At 44.1% G+C, this 18,926-nt stretch overlaps 1 protein-coding gene across 1 annotated transcript in view; it reads right to left on the reverse strand.

Moving 5' to 3' along the window:
- Positions 1-1,592: 1,592 nt before the first annotated feature.
- LOC308284898 (tetraspanin-33) overlaps positions 1,593-18,926 on the reverse strand; it is a gene marked incomplete at both ends in the record, with an annotated part of 17,603 nt that continues 269 nt past the window's right edge. The window contains 7 exons of the mRNA XM_080725623.1: positions 1,593-1,742; positions 3,365-3,526; positions 7,450-7,578; positions 8,295-8,390; positions 10,227-10,301; positions 12,822-12,946; positions 14,286-14,343. Coding sequence (XP_080581749.1) covers positions 1,593-1,742; positions 3,365-3,526; positions 7,450-7,578; positions 8,295-8,390; positions 10,227-10,301; positions 12,822-12,946; positions 14,286-14,343 — 795 coding nt within the window. The remainder of the gene's footprint in view (positions 1,743-3,364; positions 3,527-7,449; positions 7,579-8,294; positions 8,391-10,226; positions 10,302-12,821; positions 12,947-14,285; positions 14,344-18,926) is intronic.

Genomic DNA, 18,926 nt, shown 5'->3' on the forward strand with positions numbered 1-18,926 from the left:
CTATTATAGCACCACCAAGACACCTGGCCTGGTGGAGACCTGTGCTCGGAAGAGCACTGCTTCTAGTTCACACTGCGGCCATCTTCGATCACATGACCACATGGGGTGGCAATGCAGCCTATCAGAAGCTGTTGGGTAAGGCAAGACCTGTCCAGGAATTCTCTGGACAGGATATAGAAAGATGGTCTGGACAGGATATAGAAAGATGATCTGGACAGGATATAGAAAGATGGTCTGGACAGGATATAGAAAGATGATCTGGACAGGATATAGAAAGATGGTCTGGACAGGATATAGAAAGATGATCTGGACAGGATATAGAAAGATGGTCTGGACAGGATATAGAAAGATGATCTGGACAGGATATAGAAAGATGATCTGGACAGGATATAGAAAGATGGTCTGGACAGGATATAGAAAGATGATCTGGACAGGATATAGAAAGATGATCTGGACAGGATATAGAAAGATGGTCTGGACAGGATATAGAAAGATGATCTGGACAGGATATAGAAAGATGGTCTGGACAGGATATAGAAAGATGATCTGGACAGGATATAGAAAGATGATCTGGACAGGATATAGAAAGATGGTCTGGACAGGATATAGAAAGATGATCTGGACAGGATATAGAAAGATGATCTGGACAGGATATAGAAAGATGGTCTGGACAGGATATAGAAAGATGATCTGGACAGGATATAGAAAGATGGTCTGGACAGGATATAGAAAGATGATCTGGACAGGATATAGAAAGATGATCTGGACAGGATATAGAAAGACGGTCTGGACAGGATATAGAAAGACGATCTGGACAGGATATAGAAAGACGGTCTGGACAGGATATAGAAAGACGATCTGGACAGGATATAGAAAGACGGTCTGGACAGGATATAGAAAGACGATCTGGACAGGATATAGAAAGACGATCTGGACAGGATATAGAAAGACGATCTGGACAGGATATAGAAAGATGATCTGGACAGGATATAGAAAGATGGTCTGGACAGGATATAGAAAGATGGTCTGGACAGGATATAGAAAGATGGTCTGGACAGGATATAGAAAGATGATCTGGACAGGATATAGACAGGATATAGAAAGATGGTCTGGACAGGATATAGAAAGATGAAGGATTTGCACTTGCTGGGAAAATAGGCTTCATTTAGGGTCTGTAGAAACCAATGGTGTGGCTCTGTCGCCATTGGTTGCAAAAAAAAAACAAAAAAAACAGCAAAACAAGTGAAAAAAAAACAGCATTTGGGCAACCAGTCCATTACATAGGACCCAACCTAGCAAGACTAATGGGTCAGAGAAAAACTAAGCCAAAACAGACACATATAACTAGCATCATTAAGAAAATGCTTTGTTAAAAAAGTATGTTCTTAGTCAATTTTTAAAAGCATCAGTGGACTGTGGCGCTCTCAGGTGTTCGGGGAGGGCGTTCCACAGACAGAAGGCCTGGTGGTCGCCCGCGGTGCGGAGGTTGGTGTCGGGGATGAGGAGAAGTTTGGGTTTCTGAAGAGCGGAGGCTTCGAGTGGCTGGTTTTGGATTTAGCAGTTCTTTGAGGTAGGGTAGTAGCTGACAGGTGTCACTCATCGTCAAAGTGGGCGGGGTACCAGTAGCTGTCCTTCCTCTCGCGGCTCCGCGAGGCTCCTCTGCTCTCCTCGCTGAGCTTCTTCTGCAGACGCACCTTCTGGATCCTGGAGACCTGAGCTGCTGCCAGCGAGATCAGACACACCTGATGAATAAACCACAACATAATGTAAGATATACAATACAATACAATACAATACAATACAATACAATACAATACAATACATACAATACAATACAATACAATACAATACAATAAAACACCATGAGCTGCTGCCAGCGAGATCAGACACACCTGATGAATAAACCACAACATAATGTAAGATATACAATACAATACAATACAATACAATACAATACAATACAATACACTACACTACAATACAATACAATAATACACCATGAGCTGCAGCCAGCGAGATCAGACACACCTGGAGATGAATGGAACCACAACATAATGTAAGATATACAATACAATACAATACAATACAATAATACACCATGAGCTGCAGCCAGCGAGATGAGACACACCTGGACATAACCAGAAACACAACATACCCATAAGAAATCACTCCTCCTTTATTTCAGTAAACAACACAAGATCTATTACACTACGGTCGCTTGACAAGGACAACTGTAACCAAGGAAAACCTTAACCTAAATTAACTGAACTATAGTTGTACTGTGACCTCTAAGGACCTTTCCATGGAGGGTTCATGTGGTGTCAGCACTGACCAATGGACACTTTATGTTTACCTTTGTACTATTGGGATGTGTTGGTAGTATTGGGTATTGTTGGCTCTGTACTATTGGGTTGTGTTGGTAGTATTGGGTATTGTTGGCTCTGTACTATTGGGTTGTGTTGGTAGTATTGGGTATTGTTGGCTCTGCACTATTGGGTTGTGTTGGTAGTATTGGGTATTATTAACTCTGTACTATTTGGTTGTGTTGGTAGTATTGAGTATTGTTGGCTCTGTACTATTGGGTTGTGTTGGTAGTATTGAGTATTGTTGGCTCTGTACTATTGGGTTGTGTTGGTATTATTGAGTTGTGTTGGTAGTATTGAGTATTGTTGGCTCTGTACTATTGGGTTGTGTTGGTAGTATTGAGTTGTGTTGGTAGTATTGGGTATTGTTGGCTCTGTACTATTGGGTTGTGTTGGGAGTATTGCTGGCTCTGTACTATTGGGTTGTGTTGGGAGTATTGCTGGCTCTGTACTATTGGGTTGTGTTGGTAGTATTGGGTTTTATCGCTTGTGTTTGACATGGCTGTGAGATACTTGTAGCACTGACTAACTTAACGTAATGTAACATTGACACTTTTGTTTGGCACTGCATACATTGAATTGATAATTTGTGCTTTAAGTATTGCTATTTGTGTTGTGAGGTGACACAAGCGGTGACTGCTTTTTGGACACTTTCTATATTCTCCTTTTTGTATTTTTTTAATCTTTGTATTTATATTCTTCTTTTTTTGTGTCTTGCCTTTTTCACTGTGCACAACAGTACTTTTTTTTTTTTTTTTTTTCACACCTTCTCCGTAACCTTTATAACCTCAAACTGCTGTGCTGCCACTGGGCGACTGATTTCCCCCCTTGGGATAATATAGGTATCTCTCTCTCTCTCTCTCTCTCTCTCTCTCTCCCTCTCCCTCTCCCTCCCTCTCCCTCCCTCTCTCTCTCTCTCTCTCTCTCTCTCTCTCTCTCTCTCTCTCTCTCTCTCTCTCTCTCTATTATATGAATGAGGATCACAACGTGTTGTCTCATACCTCCAACAGCAGCAGGCCGGCGGTCAGCCCTCCCAGCAGCACTAGGTTGCTCCTCCCCCAGCCCAGAATGCTGCTCAGACAGCCTGCAGTGTGGATGTCCTCTGCTGCCCCCTGCTGCTCAGCCTCCTGCACCCCGTAGCCACACATGGTGTTCAGCACCGTCTGCAAGGAAAACGGACAGCAGGGGTCACTGTTCTGCAAGTACAAGTAAGTCTCTAGTCTTTGCTTAGTCTCGCGTAGCCAGACAACTATTCCACAATCTCCGAATGCTATATAGAGTCTGGAACGGCAGCTCCCGAACGGCGAGTATCGGAAGTAGGACTGCTGTAGTCCCATTGGAAACATAACAGAAACACCAATAGCTCAGACTAAGTAATTAGAGCGGCCTATTCTTGTTATGAGGGTATAGTTTAAGAAAACGCTTGAAAACATCATGGAGGTAACACCAATAACACCAGAGAAAGACGATATAACGTCCCCAGAAATGTTGAAAGGAGACTTAAAGCTTCCAGTTGGACATGTTATTGTTGCTGCACCAAGGGAGCGGTTGCGTCATATCCGCTTTATCTCGCACTCATCGTTTCTATTTCCAAGCATTTGCCCAAAACGCGGAGGCAACAGTCTGGCCACGTGAGACTAGTCTTTGCTCTTGACTCATGAGCCAAGTCCCAAGTAAAGTCAAAGTCCTAAACTTTCAGTTTTGAGTCCCAAACAAGAACTCTCACCTGGTTGTCTGTCTTCAGGCAGCAGGAGAAAGGAACTCTCACCTGGTTGTGTGTCTTCAAGCAGCAGGAGAAAGGAACTCTCACCTGGTTGTGTGTCTTCAGGCAGCAGGAGAAAGGAACTCTCACCTGGTTGTGTGTCTTCAAGCAGCAGGAGAAAGGAACTCTCACCTGGTTGTGTGTCTTCAGGCAGCAGGAGAAAGGAACTCTCACCTGGTTGTGTGTCTTCAGGCAGCAGGAGAAAGGAACTCTCACCTGGTTGTGTGTCTTCAGGCAGCAGGAGAAAGGAACTCTCACCTGGTTGTGTGTCTTCAGGCAGCAGGAGAAAGGAACTCTCACCTGGTTGTGTGTCTTCAGGCAGCAGGAGAAAGGAACTCTCACCTGGTTGTGTGTCTTCAAGCAGCAGGAGAAAGGAACTCTCACCTGGTTGTCTGTCTTCAGGCAGCAGGAGAAAGGAACTCTCACCTGGTTGTCTGTCTTCAAGCAGCAGGAGAAAGGAACTCTCACCTGGTTGTGTGTCTTCAGGCAGCAGGAGAAAGGAACTCTCACCTGGTTGTGTGTCTTCAAGCAGCAGGAGAAAGGAACTCTCACCTGGTTGTGTGTCTTCAAGCAGCAGGAGAAAGGAACTCTCACCTGGTTGTGTGTCTTCAAGCAGCAGGAGAAAGGAACTCTCACCTGGTTGTGTGTCTTCAAGCAGCAGGAGAAAGGAACTCTCACCTGGTTGTGTGTCTTCAGGCAGCAGGAGAAAGGAACTCTCACCTGGTTGTGTGTCTTCAGGCAGCAGGAGAAAGGAACTCTCACCTGGTTGTCTGTCTTCAGGCAGCAGGAGAAAGGAACTCTCACCTGGTTGTCTGTCTTCAAGCAGCAGGAGAAAGAAACTCTCACCTGGTTGTGTGTCTTCAAGCAGCAGGAGAAAGGAACTCTCACCTGGTTGTCTGTCTTCAGGCAGCAGGAGAAAGGAACTCTCACCTGGTTGTCTGTCTTCAAGCAGCAGGGGAAAGGAACTCTCACCTGGTTGTGTGTCTTCAAGCAGCAGGAGAAAGGAACTCTCACCTGGTTGTCTGTCTTCAAGCAGCAGGAGAAAGGAACTCTCACCTGGTTGTGTGTCTTCAAGCAGCAGGAGAAAGAAACTCTCACCTGGTTGTCTGTCTTCAAGCAGCAGGAGAAAGGAACTCTCACCTGGTTGTGTGTCTTCAAGCAGCAGGAGAAAGGAACTCTCACCTGGTTGTGTGTCTTCAAGCAGCAGGAGAAAGGAACTCTCACCTGGTTGTGTGTCTTCAAGCAGCAGGAGAAAGGAACTCTCACCTGGTTGTCTGTCTTCAAGCAGCAGGAGAAAGGAACTCTCACCTGGTTGTCTGTCTTCAAGCAGCAGGAGAAAGGAACTCTCACCTGGTTGTCTGTCTTCAGGCAGCAGGAGAAAGGAACTCTCACCTGGTTGTGTGTCTTCAGGCAGCAGGAGAAAGGAACTCTCACCTGGTTGTGTGTCTTCAGGCAGCAGGAGAAAGGAACTCTCACCTGGTTGTCTGTCTTCAAGCAGCAGGAGAAAGGAACTCTCACCTGGTTGTCTGTCTTCAGGCAGCAGGAGAAAGGAACTCTCACCTGGTTGTGTGTCTTCAGGCAGCAGGAGAAAGGAACTCTCACCTGGTTGTCTGTCTTCAAGCAGCAGGAGAAAGGAACTCTCACCTGGTTGTGTGTCTTCAGGCAGCAGGAGAAAGGAACTCTCACCTGGTTGTCTGTCTTCAGGCAGCAGGAGAAAGGAACTCTCACCTGGTTGTGTGTCTTCAGGCAGCAGGAGAAAGGAACTCTCACCTGGTTGTCTGTCTTCAAGCAGCAGGAGAAAGGAACTCTCACCTGGTTGTGTGTCTTCAGGCAGCAGGAGAAAGGAACTCTCACCTGGTTGTGTGTCTTCAAGCAGCAGGAGAAAGGAACTCTCACCTGGTTGTGTGTCTTCAGGCAGCAGGAGAAAGGAACTCTCACCTGGTTGTCTGTCTTCAAGCAGCAGGAGAAAGGAACTCTCACCTGGTTGTCTGTCTTCAGGCAGCAGGAGAAAGGAACTCTCACCTGGTTGTGTGTCTTCAAGCAGCAGGAGAAAGGAACTCTCACCTGGTTGTCTGTCTTCAAGCAGCAGGAGAAAGGAACTCTCACCTGGTTGTGTGTCTTCAAGCAGCAGGAGAAAGGAACTCTCACCTGGTTGTGTGTCTTCAGGCAGCAGGAGAAAGGAACTCTCACCTGGTTGTGTGTCTTCAGGCAGCAGGAGAAAGGAACTCTCACCTGGTTGTCTGTCTTCAAGCAGCAGGAGAAAGGAACTCTCACCTGGTTGTGTGTCTTCAGGCAGCAGGAGAAAGGAACTCTCACCTGGTTGTGTGTCTTCAAGCAGCAGGAGAAAGGAACTCTCACCTGGTTGTGTGTCTTCAGGCAGCAGGAGAAAGGAACTCTCACCTGGTTGTGTGTCTTCAGGCAGCAGGAGAAAGGAACTCTCACCTGGTTGTGTGTCTTCAAGCAGCAGGAGAAAGGAACTCTCACCTGGTTGTGTGTCTTCAAGCAGCAGGAGAAAGGAACTCTCACCTGGTTGTGTGTCTTCAAGCAGCAGGAGAAAGGAACTCTCACCTGGTTGTGTGTCTTCAGGCAGCAGGAGAAAGGAACTCTCACCTGGTTGTGTGTCTTCAGGCAGCAGGAGAAAGGAACTCTCACCTGGTTGTGTGTCTTCAAGCAGCAGGAGAAAGGAACTCTCACCTGGTTGTCTGTCTTCAAGCAGCAGGAGAAAGGAACTCTCACCTGGTTGTCTGTCTTCAGGCAGCAGGAGAAAGGAACTCTCACCTGGTTGTGTGTCTTCAAGCAGCAGGAGAAAGGAACTCTCACCTGGTTGTGTGTCTTCAAGCAGCAGGAGAAAGGAACTCTCACCTGGTTGTGTGTCTTCAAGCAGCAGGAGAAAGGAACTCTCACCTGGTTGTGTGTCTTCAAGCAGCAGGAGAAAGGAACTCTCACCTGGTTGTCTGTCTTCAGGCAGCAGGAGAAAGGAACTCTTACCTGGTTGTGTGTCTTCAAGCAGCAGGAGAAAGGAACTCTCACCTGGTTGTGTGTCTTCAAGCAGCAGGAGAAAGAAACTCTCACCTGGTTGTGTGTCTTCAGGCAGCAGGAGAAAGGAACTCTCACCTGGTTGTCTGTCTTCAGGCAGCAGGAGAAAGGAACTCTCACCTGGTTGTCGGTCTTCAAGCAGCAGGAGAAAGGAACTCTCACCTGGTTGTCTGTCTTCAGGCAGCAGGAGAAAGGAACTCTCACCTGGTTGTCTGTCTTCAGGCAGCAGGAGAAAGGAACTCTCACCTGGTTGTCGGTCTTCAAGCAGCAGGAGAAAGGAACTCTCACCTGGTTGTCGGTCTTCAAGCAGCAGGAGAAAGGCACGCCGCAGGCCTCCACGCTGGGGTTTTCATCTGAACAGCTGAAGTAGACGTTCTCTGACCAGTCCTTGTAGCTCTGGACTCCACAGCACTGGAACTGAGACACACATCAACACACAGCAACATGTTCAGACATGTCCAGGATTAGAATTTACAATTGCTTTTTAATCCAAAGCGACTTACAATAAGCAAGTAATACACATCACTATAATAAGCAAGATAATATGTCAGTACATCAACAGCAATACAACAAATGCATAGGGGTATCAATCCAGAAAAAAACAATGACATATGTAGACCACGCACCTGAGCAGTAAAAAATACTTTTCTAAAAACCTAAAAAAGCTATCTAGCTTCATGTGTGGTCATCGAGAATTCAGCTGGGAGCCAATCATGGCGCGAGGGTATATTGTTTTATATGGCTGATTTTAATATGTAGTCCTCTACTCCTCTCTGTGAGATCATAAGAAATATGGGGCTCTACTTTGATTGTCTTAAGTACCAGCTCGTATGCCTTAACTTAAAGGACTGTCCATACTGTCTCCAACCACCAAAGTTTTCGTCAGAAAGGTCTGGTTCAACTACAAAATGACGTCACTCGCATCTTCTGAAAAGCATTACCCCGAATTAGAGTTCGAAAAGCTGCACATTGGAATGTCACAACTCTCCAACGTTTGTGGTCGAAGACAGTATGGACAGGCCTTAAGCTGGTACTAAACAATCAAAATACAGCCCTATAATCTTTTAACACCTAGGCATGCAGACAGACAGACAGACAGACAGACAGACAGACAGACAGACAGACAGACAGACCTTTTTCTGGACAAAGTCAATGGCGTTCTCCAGGTCCAGGTCGTCACGGTAACGAACGATGGCTCTCCGCATCAACTTCTCTGTCCTGTCAATCACCTGAGACAACAGGAAGTGCCGGTCAGAATCACTTGGAGGAAAAGAGTCGGTTACCTTTTTTTAACTATGAAACTTTAAAAGGTAGAGGCTGTGTTGGATTCTGGGGATGTTTGTCACCGTGGCCCCAATATTGTGGAAGGGAACTCATATTCTATTGGCATGGGCATAACTATGGGCATGGGCACAACTCTATGAGCATGGACACAACTCTATGGACATGGGCACAACTCTATGGGCATGGGTACAACTCTATGGGCATGGGCACATGGGCACTCTATATGGCCGGGCTCTGGCAGTCCGGGCCCCTAAGCTTTGGAACGCCTTAACTGTTGACCTAAGACGGTCAAAATCAGTGACATCTTTTGAATCTCTTCTGAAAACCCACCTCTATGTTAAATGCTTTCTTGATTCATTTATTATATCTGTATGTCTATTTTATTCCTTGGTCTTTTGTTGTAGTTTTCCCTAAATGCTCTTTTATCCTGCTCTCTGTAGCCTCGGAAACCCAGGCGTCTTTTGGAGATCGGAAGAAAAAGAAGCCTGGGCGATCGCGTTATGATCACTGTTGGAGGAAGTGTAGAATTCCCCTAACCAATCAGAGTGCAGAGAGCGTCGCACCGAATGTGTTGATGTCATGACACAGCAGCGTTCTCTGCGCTGAGCAGAGGAGCAGAGGGGGGTGGGGGGAGGAGAACATGCTATTTGGCCAAAGACTCGCGGAGAGATTCACGTTAGCTCAGGGTGTGCTAACCGTGCACTTTGTACATCAGTTTCCAGGTGAGCAGACCTTATCAGTGAACAGTGAACATTATTAGGTGAACTGACCTTATTATATATCATTAACATTATGGTATATCATTATCAGGAGAACAGACCTTATTATATATCATTAACATTATGGTATATCATTATCAGGTGAACATACCTTTTTATATATCATTAACATTATGGTATATCATTATCAGGTGAACATACCTTATTATATATCATTAACATTATGGTATATCATTATCAGGAGAACAGACCTTATTATATATCATTAACATTATGGTATATCATTATCAGGAGAACAGACCTTATTATATATCATTAACATTATGGTAAATCATTACCAGGTGAACAGACCTTATTATATATCATTAACATTATGGTATATCATTACCAGGTGAACAGACCTTATTATATATCATTAACATTATGTTATATCATTATCAGGTGAACTAACCTTATTATATATCATTAACATTATGGTATATGATTATCAGGTGAACTAACCTTATTATATATCATTAACATTATGGTGAACTGACCTTATTATATATCATTAACATTATGGTGAACTGACCTTATTATATATCATTAACATTATGGTATATCATTATCAGGTGAACAGACCTTATTATATATCATTAACATTATCAGGCAGGGACGTGCTGGCCATTGGGAAAAGCGGGACAACTCCCGAACTGCCGGTTCATTCCCGGCCGGTCCAGGCTGCTTCATCATACAAGGCCGTTGCACAAAAGTAGTGAAAACAGCAGATCTACAAGCACACGTGCTTGCAGATCGGCTGTTTTCACTAGTTTAAATCATTTTTAAAATGGTTTTGGACATACAAGGTTTCCACCTGACAATGACGAAATATAACTCCTGTAATTGGCCAATTTGGCCCACTGGCTTGTCACTTGTCATGATCTGAAATGGCAAATCTTTGAGTAGCAGCAGCGCTATAGAGAGAGATCTGATCTCTCTCTATAGCGCAATGAGGGCCTCTCCAACTCTTTTTCCCGGGCTGAATCAGGGGCCCAGCACGTCCCTGTTATCAGGTGAACAGACCTTATCAGTGAACAGGTAACCCAGCACTGCTGCTGCTATCTGGACCAGGAAGATGACCACCAGGATGCCTAGGAACTGAACACACACACACACACACACACACACACACACACACACACACACACACACACACACACACACACACACACACACACACACACACACACACACACACACACACACACACGTTACCATGGTTACCACACACATATCTGGACCAAGAGAATGATGACCAGATGCCTAGGAAGTGAACACAGACGACGTGTTAGACGACACACATATGGGCTGCTATAGACCGATTTCTTGAGCACCCTGTAGAAGGTGCCACCCGCCATAACTGTGTTGCAAAAAGTCCCACATCATTCAGTGGGTTGACAAAGGTTGGGGGGATAGTTATACAACTGCAATACAACAGTGGGCGGGGTCCATGAGCCAACTCAAGGTCGTTGACTGATTTGCCACCACAAGTGTAATTTGTATAGGGTTGATGGGTTTAATAAACCCAAGGGCCCCCCTACTGGGGACAGTATTATACATTCATAGGCTATTATATCGTCATTGTTGGGCAGAAACCTTGTATCTCCAAGTTTTTTCGCAAACTAAAGCCCTGAATCATCATACAAGGCCGTCGCACCAAGGTGGTGAAAACAGCAGATCTACAAGCACACAACGCCTCGCGGTGCGAGGCGTTGTGTGCTTGTAGATCTGCTGTTTTCATTTTTAAAATGATAAATGCAAGACGAAGAGTTTTGGACAAGCCAAGGTTTCCACTCGACAACGACGATATGTATTTTGTCATTTCCAATATATCAGAGGTCTCTAATCTCCTAATCTATGGGCCCCCCTCACGGCAGTACAGGGCCCTTTTGATCTGAAAACCCATGCAGAATAAGATCTAATTTCGCCCCTGTTTGCCACTGTTTTAAGCCAATCAGAATCCAGTATCTGAACATGTGACCACAAAGAGTGTTAGAATTACTATTTTGTCCCCCTGGTTTACAACTTCTAACGGCGCTGATTCTGCTCGTGATCTACGCAACTCGCTCGTTTTAGCTCGCTCGGCAGTGTCTCACGTGGATCAAGGTCACCTGAGAAGGCATGCCTCCAGTGGCGTCAGCTCAGCAAAAGCTAGGGTATGGCAAAGATGGGAGTCCTCATGGAAAAGAGGCATTACATTTTGGATAACACGGTTCTATTGTGAAAATAGCATCGGCTATTTTCACACAATGTCTGAAAAAAAAAAAAAAAAAAAAAAAAAAACGACTTGTGTCAGTTTTTTACACAGGTTTCTGCGGTTTCTTGGACTGGATATGGCTGCCTGGAATGGTTGTTCAAGTGCAGCTAAACTTGGCATGTTAGTAAACGTGCCACAATTATCAATAATGCATTGCACCTGTGCAGCTGACCTGCGGAACCTGGGAATATACCATTCTGTCAAGCTGGGGAGAATACAAGTAATTACCTTGTTAAAGTGACCATTTTGTTAAATTTTGCATTTGTAGTTATTTTACTGTAATTTAACAACATAATAACCAGAACAGATAGACAAAGAGACATTTATGGATTTATATTTAAAAGTAACTTTTCTTTCCCCCCCTGGACCCAGGGTATGGCAGCTGCATACCCCTGCCATACCCAATTGACGCCCCTGCATGCCTCCGTCATGTTCAATAACTATACTTTATAACGGCACGGCTACTGAGTATGTCCCTGCTTACAATAGTGAAAGTGTTGCGCTGCATGGGCGTCCAACCAGCGCAACATGGTCGCCTTGGAAAACAAGTAAGTGTTGGCCAAGTAGATAATCATTTTCTGATACTACGTTGTCTATTTCTCGCTTCAAATATGTTGAAAAACATTCTTGAGAGCAACGTTTAGTTCTAAATGTCGCTGTGTGTTTGTTTACATGGTTGACATGTTGGATACAGCACTAAATTCACACAGTGCAGCCTGAATGCAGCAGGTGTTCTTTGATTAGGCAGTGGTCCGTTATAGCTGATGTTCATATGTGTGTGTGTGTGTGTGTGTGTGTGTGTGTGTGTGTGTGTGGTACCATCTTCAGTAAACAGCTGATGTTCATATGTGTGTGTGTGCGTGCGCGTGTGTGTGTGTGTGTGTGTGTGTGTGTGTGTGTGTGTGTGTGTGTGTGTGTGTGTGTGTGTGTGTGTGTGTGTGTGTGTGTGTGTGTGTGTGTGTGTGTGCGTGCGTGCGTGCGTGCGTGCGTGCGTGCGTGCGTGCGTGCGTGCGTGCGTGCGTGCGTGTCTGTGTGTGTGTGTGTGTGTGTGTGTGTGTGTGTGTGTGTGTGTGTGTGTGTGTGTGTGTGTGTGTCTGTGTGTGTGTGTGTGTGTGTCTGTGTGTGTCTGTGTGTGTGTGTGTGTATGTGTGTGTGTCTGTGTGTGTGTGTGTGTGTGTGTGTGTGTGTGTGTGTCTGTGTGTGTGTGTGTGTGTGTGTGTGTGTGTGTGTGTGTGTGTGTGTGTGTGTGTGTCTGTGTGTGTGTGTGTCTGTGTGTGTGTGTGTGTGTGTGTGTGTCTGTGTGTGTGTGTGTGTGTGTGTGTGTGTGTGTGTGTGTGTGTGTGTATGTGTGTGTATGGTACCATCTTCAGTAAACAGCTGATGTTCCTCAGAGCTCCGAAGCATCCGAAGAACGTCAACAGGAACATGACGGAGCCTATTGCCATGACGACCAGGGCGGGGTCCACCGTGAGGGTGTCTACAATGTCTGTATGTACACACACACACACACACACACACACACACACACGCGCGCGCGCGCGCGCGCGCACGCACACTCACACGCACGCACGCACGCACGCACGCACGCACGCACACACACACACACACACACTTTTGTGGTTAACATCTTAAAGTGATCCCTGACTAATACGACAAATATGCCTTAATACATTATAATTGTCCTCTATAACTACAATGTAAAATTAAATACACCTCAATTATTTTATTTCTTCTAGAAATAGCTAATCTTTCACTCAATAGGGGAAATGCCCGTCGCAAGTTGATGATGTCATAAATGTCAAGTGTGATCTATCCCTATGGAATTTATGGCATGCATGTGAAAATAAAAACAAACTTAATACTTCCTATGGTTAATATGAGCATCAAATCAATATTTCAAATGTGTTTGTGTCTTGTTTTTTTGCACATGCATGCCATAAAAATGACACATGACATTTATGACATCATCAACTTGCGACAGGCATTTCCCCTACTGAGTGAAAGATTAGCTATTTCTAGAAGAAATATAATACAAGTAGGTCGGGAGGGGCTTATTGTCAGTATCAGCCGGTAACACGCGGGAGTCTGTCCCCGTTACAATGCGCTAGACCCCTGGGAGATGGACTGCTGAGGTGGAGCGCCACACCTACCATCAGCTCCCAGTACTTGCCGCACGACTTGCCAAGCTGTGCTACTCATACGCTGAGTTGGCGGCGCCCGGAATCGAACCCATGACCTTGCGGTGCAAAGGCGAGAGCTCTACCGACTGAGCTACCCGGGCAAATATAATAATTGAGGTGTATTTAATTTTACATTGTAGTTATAGAGGACAATTATAATGTATATTAAGACATATTTGTCGTATTAGTCAGAGATCACTTTAAGAAGCACACAAAGGAAGTTAGTCTTCCTATTGGTTTTATTTAACAGCTCTTGTTGTGACTGTAAGGAGCAGTTAGCATCAAAACCTCCACCTCATGTCAGTCAGTCAGTCAGTCAGTCACGCCTCGTGTCACGCTCCATATATGGCCGTTCTTGTCAGGGGAGTCACAAGAGGGGATGGGGGGGGGAGGGGGGGGGAGAAGGGAAAAACGCAGCAGTGTGCAGAGACCTTTAGAGGGTTAAAAAGTTTAACTGTCTTCAATGTGTTGCAATGAATGGTTGAATCTACGTTCATGTTCCTGACTATGAATGGTTGAATCTACGTTCATGTTCCTGACTATGAATGGTTGAATCTACGTTCATGTTCCTGACTATGAATGGTTGAATCTACGTTCATGTTCCTGACTACAGTAAGGTTTGTAGTTTTTGAAAATATGTTTGACCTTTCTCCTTGGAGAGCTTGGCGTACGTTCCCACGGCGATGAGCCCCGCACTCGCCACCTGTAACAATAACATAATATTATAAATACTTTAGTATTACATTCATATTAAACTACATGCAACAATAAAATAATATTATAAATACTTTAGTATTACATTCATATTTAAAGGGATGTTTCACTTCCAAACATGAGTGAAACTGAGGCTGATTCTAGTTTTCTTTAGATTTCTACATTTTTTAAAACATATTTCAAAAAAGCAGACATTTCATCAATAAATAAAAGACAAATCTAAGAAATTCCATGAATTAGAAAACAAGTATTTAAGACGTAGTGAGAACAGCCGATCTACAAGCTCACAACGCAACGTGCAGCGTTGCGTTGTGAGCTTGTAGATCAGCTGTTTTCACTAGTTTGAGTCCCAGGCAAAACTGCAGGACATACAGTAGCATAGCAGGTCTTGAAAGGTAAAACAAAAACAAACCGTTTACAGTATGTAGCATTGATATTTTTACCAGGTTTGAGTACTTTTTCCACCACTGCTAGTAGTTAAACTGACCCAGAACACTTTACAGAAGTTAAATGAAGTTAGAAGTTAGTGGGTCGGCGGTTCAAATCCCGGCTCCTCCTGTCAACATGTCAACGTGTCCTTGGGCAAGAAGACACTGAACCCTGAGTTGCTCCTGGTGAGCAGGTTGGTGCCCTCTGCCATCAGAGTATGAATGTCTGTGTGTGAGTTGGTGAATGTAATCAGGGGCGTCACAAGGTGGGGAAAAGTGGGACTGAGTTACTAGGGCCCAAGGTGGAGGGGCCTTAATTATTTTATTCTTTAGCTATTGAAAAATAGCAGATCTACAAGCTCACAGCGCGACACCGAGTGCAGCGCTGCAAGCTTGTAGATCTGCTATATTTGAAAAGTCGTGAAAATATGTGCAAATCTTTGAATATATGTATTTTTAAGCAAACATTTGTAACTCAAATATTTATTATTACTAAATATTTGAGATGGGGGTCCATGGCCAAAAATATATGATTTTGGGGGTCCTTCACATGAAAAGTTTGAGCACCACTGACATAGAAACATAGGTTTTTCAAAACAATTAAAAAACGTAGAAGGATTCAAAATATTCAAAGACTTGTATATCTGCTATTTTTCAAGCACAAAATAATTGAACAGAATTTGGTGCGACACCCCGGAAAGTAATGCACAATCTATGTAAAGCGCCTTGGATAAAGGCACTGTATAAATGCACCATTTACTAGTTATATTAATGACAGTTCAATATTGAAAATGGGTGGTTCTCCCCTTTAAGTACAAGTTAGTTAGTTACTTACACCACTGCCCAGAGCACAATAACAGAAGTTAAAGTCAGTCCAACTCACCCAGAACACATAGCAGAAGTTAAAGTCAGTCCAACTCACCCAGAACACAATAACAGAAGTTAAAGTCAGTCCAACTCACCCAGAACACAATAACAGAAGTTAAAGTCAGTCCAACTCACCCAGAACACAACATAACAGAAGTTAAAGTCAGTCCAACTCACCCAGAACACATAGCAGAAGTTAAAGTCAGTCCAACTCACCCAGAACACAATAACAGAAGTTAAAGTCAGTCCAACTCACCCAGAACACAACATAACAGAAGTTAAAGTCAGTCCAACTCACCCAGAACACATAGCAGAAGTTAAAGTCAGTCCAACTCACCCAGAACACAACATAACAGAAGTTAAAGTCAGTCCAACTCACCCAGAACACATAGCAGAAGTTAAAGTCAGTCCAACTCACCCAGAACACATAGCAGAAGTTAAAGTCAGTCCAACTCACCCAGAACACAATAACAGAAGTTAAAGTCAGTCCAACTCACCCAGAACACAACATAACAGAAGTTAAAGTCAGTCCAACTCACCCAGAACACATAGCAGAGGTTAAAGTCAGTCCAACTCACCCAGAACACAACATAACAGAAGTTAAAGTCAGTCCAACTCACCCAGAACACAACATAACAGAAGTTAAAGTCAGTCCAACTCACCCAGAACACATAGCAGAGGTTAAAGTCAGTCCAACTCACCCAAAACACAACATAACAGAAGTTAAAGTCAGTCCAACTCACCCAGAACACAACATAACAGAAGTTAAAGTCAGTCCAACTCACCCAGAACACATAGCAGAAGTTAAAGTCAGTCCAACTCACCCAGAACACAATAAGAGAAGTTAAAGTCAGTCCAACTCACCCAGAACACATAACAGAAGTTAAAGTCAGTCCAACTCACCCAGAACACATAGCAGAAGTTAAAGTCAGTCCAACTCACCCAGAACACATAGCAGAAGTTAAAGTCAGTCCAACTCACCCAGAACACAACATAACAGAAGTTAAAGTCAGTCCAACTCACCCAGAACACAACATAACAGAAGTTAAAGTCAGTCCAACTCACCCAGAACACAATAAGAGAAGTTAAAGTCAGTCCAACTCACCCAGAACACATAACAGAAGTTAAAGTCAGTCCAACTCACCCAGAACACAACATAACAGAGGTTAAAGTCAGTCCAACTCACCCAGAACACAACATAACAGAAGTTAAAGTCAGTCCAACTCACCCAGAACACAACATAACAGAAGTTAAAGTCAGTCCAACTCACCCAGAACACATAGCAGAAGTTAAAGTCAGTGCAACTCACCCAGAACACATAGCAGAAGTTAAAGTCAGTCCAACTCACCCAGAACACAACATAACAGAAGTTAAAGTCAGTCCAACTCACCCAGAACACATAGCAGAAGTTAAAGTCAGTCCAACTCACCCAGAACACAACATAACAGAAGTTAAAGTCAGTCCAACTCACCCAGAACACATAACAGAAGTTAAAGTCAGTCCAACTCACCCAGAACACATAGCAGAAGTTAAAGTCAGTCCAACTCACCCAGAACACAACATAACAGAAGTTAAAGTCAGTCCAACTCACCCAGAACACAACATAGCAGAAGTTAAAGTCAGTCCAACTCACCCAGAACACAACATAACAGAAGTTAAAGTCAGTCCAACTCACCCAGAACACAACATAACAGAAGTTAAAGTCAGTCCAACTCACCCAGAACACAACATAACAGAAGTTAAAGTCAGTCCAACTCACCCAGAACACAACATAACAGAAGTTAAAGTCAGTCCAACTCACCCAGAACACATAGCAGAAGTTAAAGTCAGTCCAACTCACCCAGAACACAATAAGAGAAGTTAAAGTCAGTCCAACTCACCCAGAACACATAGCAGAAGTTAAAGTCAGTCCAACTCACCCAGAACACATAGCAGAAGTTAAAGTCAGTCCAACTCACCCAGAACACATAGCAGAAGTTAAAGTCAGTCCAACTCACCCAGAACACAACATAACAGAAGTTAAAGTCAGTGCAACTCACCCAGAACACAACATAACAGAAGTTAAAGTCAGTCCAACTCACCCAGAACACAACTTAACAGAAGTTAAAGTCAGTCCAACTCACCCAGAACACATAGCAGAAGTTAAAGTCAGTCCAACTCACCCAGAACACAATAAGAGAAGTTAAAGTCAGTCCAACTCACCCAGAACACAATAAGAGAGGTTAAAGTCAGTCCAACTCACCCAGAACACATAGCAGAAGTTAAAGTCAGTCCAACTCACCCAGAACACATAACAGAAGTTAAAGTCAGTCCAACTCACCCAGAACACATAGCAGAAGTTAAAGTCAGTCCAACTCACCCAGAACACAACATAACAGAAGTTAAAGTCAGTCCAACTCACCCAGAACACATAGCAGAAGTTAAAGTCAGTCCAACTCACCCAGAACACAACATAACAGAAGTTAAAGTCAGTCCAACTCACCCAGAACACATAGCAGAAGTTAAAGTCAGTCCAACTCACCCAGAACACATAGCAGAAGTTAAAGTCAGTCCAACTCACCCAGAACACATAGCAGAGGTTAAAGTCAGTCCAACTCACCCAGAACACATAACAGAAGTTAAAGTCAGTCCAACTCACCCAGAACACAACATAACAGAAGTTAAAGTCAGTCCAACTCACCCAGAACACATAGCAGAAGTTAAAGTCAGTCCAACTCACCCAGAACACAATAAGAGAAGTTAAAGTCAGTCCAACTCACCCAGAACACATAACAGAAGTTAAAGTCAGTCCAACTCACCCAGAACACAACATAACAGAGGTTAAAGTCAGTCCAACTCACCCAGAACACAACATAACAGAAGTTAAAGTCAGTCCAACTCACCCAGAACACAACATAACAGAAGTTAAAGTCAGTCCAACTCACCCAGAACACAACATAACAGAAGTTAAAGTCAGTCCAACTCACCCAGAACACATAGCAGAAGTTAAAGTCAGTCCAACTCACCCAGAACACATAGCAGAAGTTAAAGTCAGTCCAACTCACCCAGAACACATAGCAGAAGTTAAAGTCAGTCCAACTCACCCAGAACACATAGCAGAAGTTAAAGTCAGTTCAACTCACCCAGAACACAACATAACAGAAGTTAAAGTCAGTCCAACTCACCCAGAACACATAGCAGAAGTTAAAGTCAGTCCAACTCACCCAGAACACATAGCAGAAGTTAAAGTCAGTCCAACTCACCCAGAGCACATAGCAGAAGTTAAAGTCAGTTCAAC

The sequence above is a fragment of the Nannobrachium achirus genome, assembly GCF_963921795.1.
Source record: "Nannobrachium achirus genome assembly, chromosome: 1".
NCBI classification, from domain to species: domain Eukaryota; kingdom Metazoa; phylum Chordata; class Actinopteri; order Myctophiformes; family Myctophidae; genus Nannobrachium; species Nannobrachium achirus.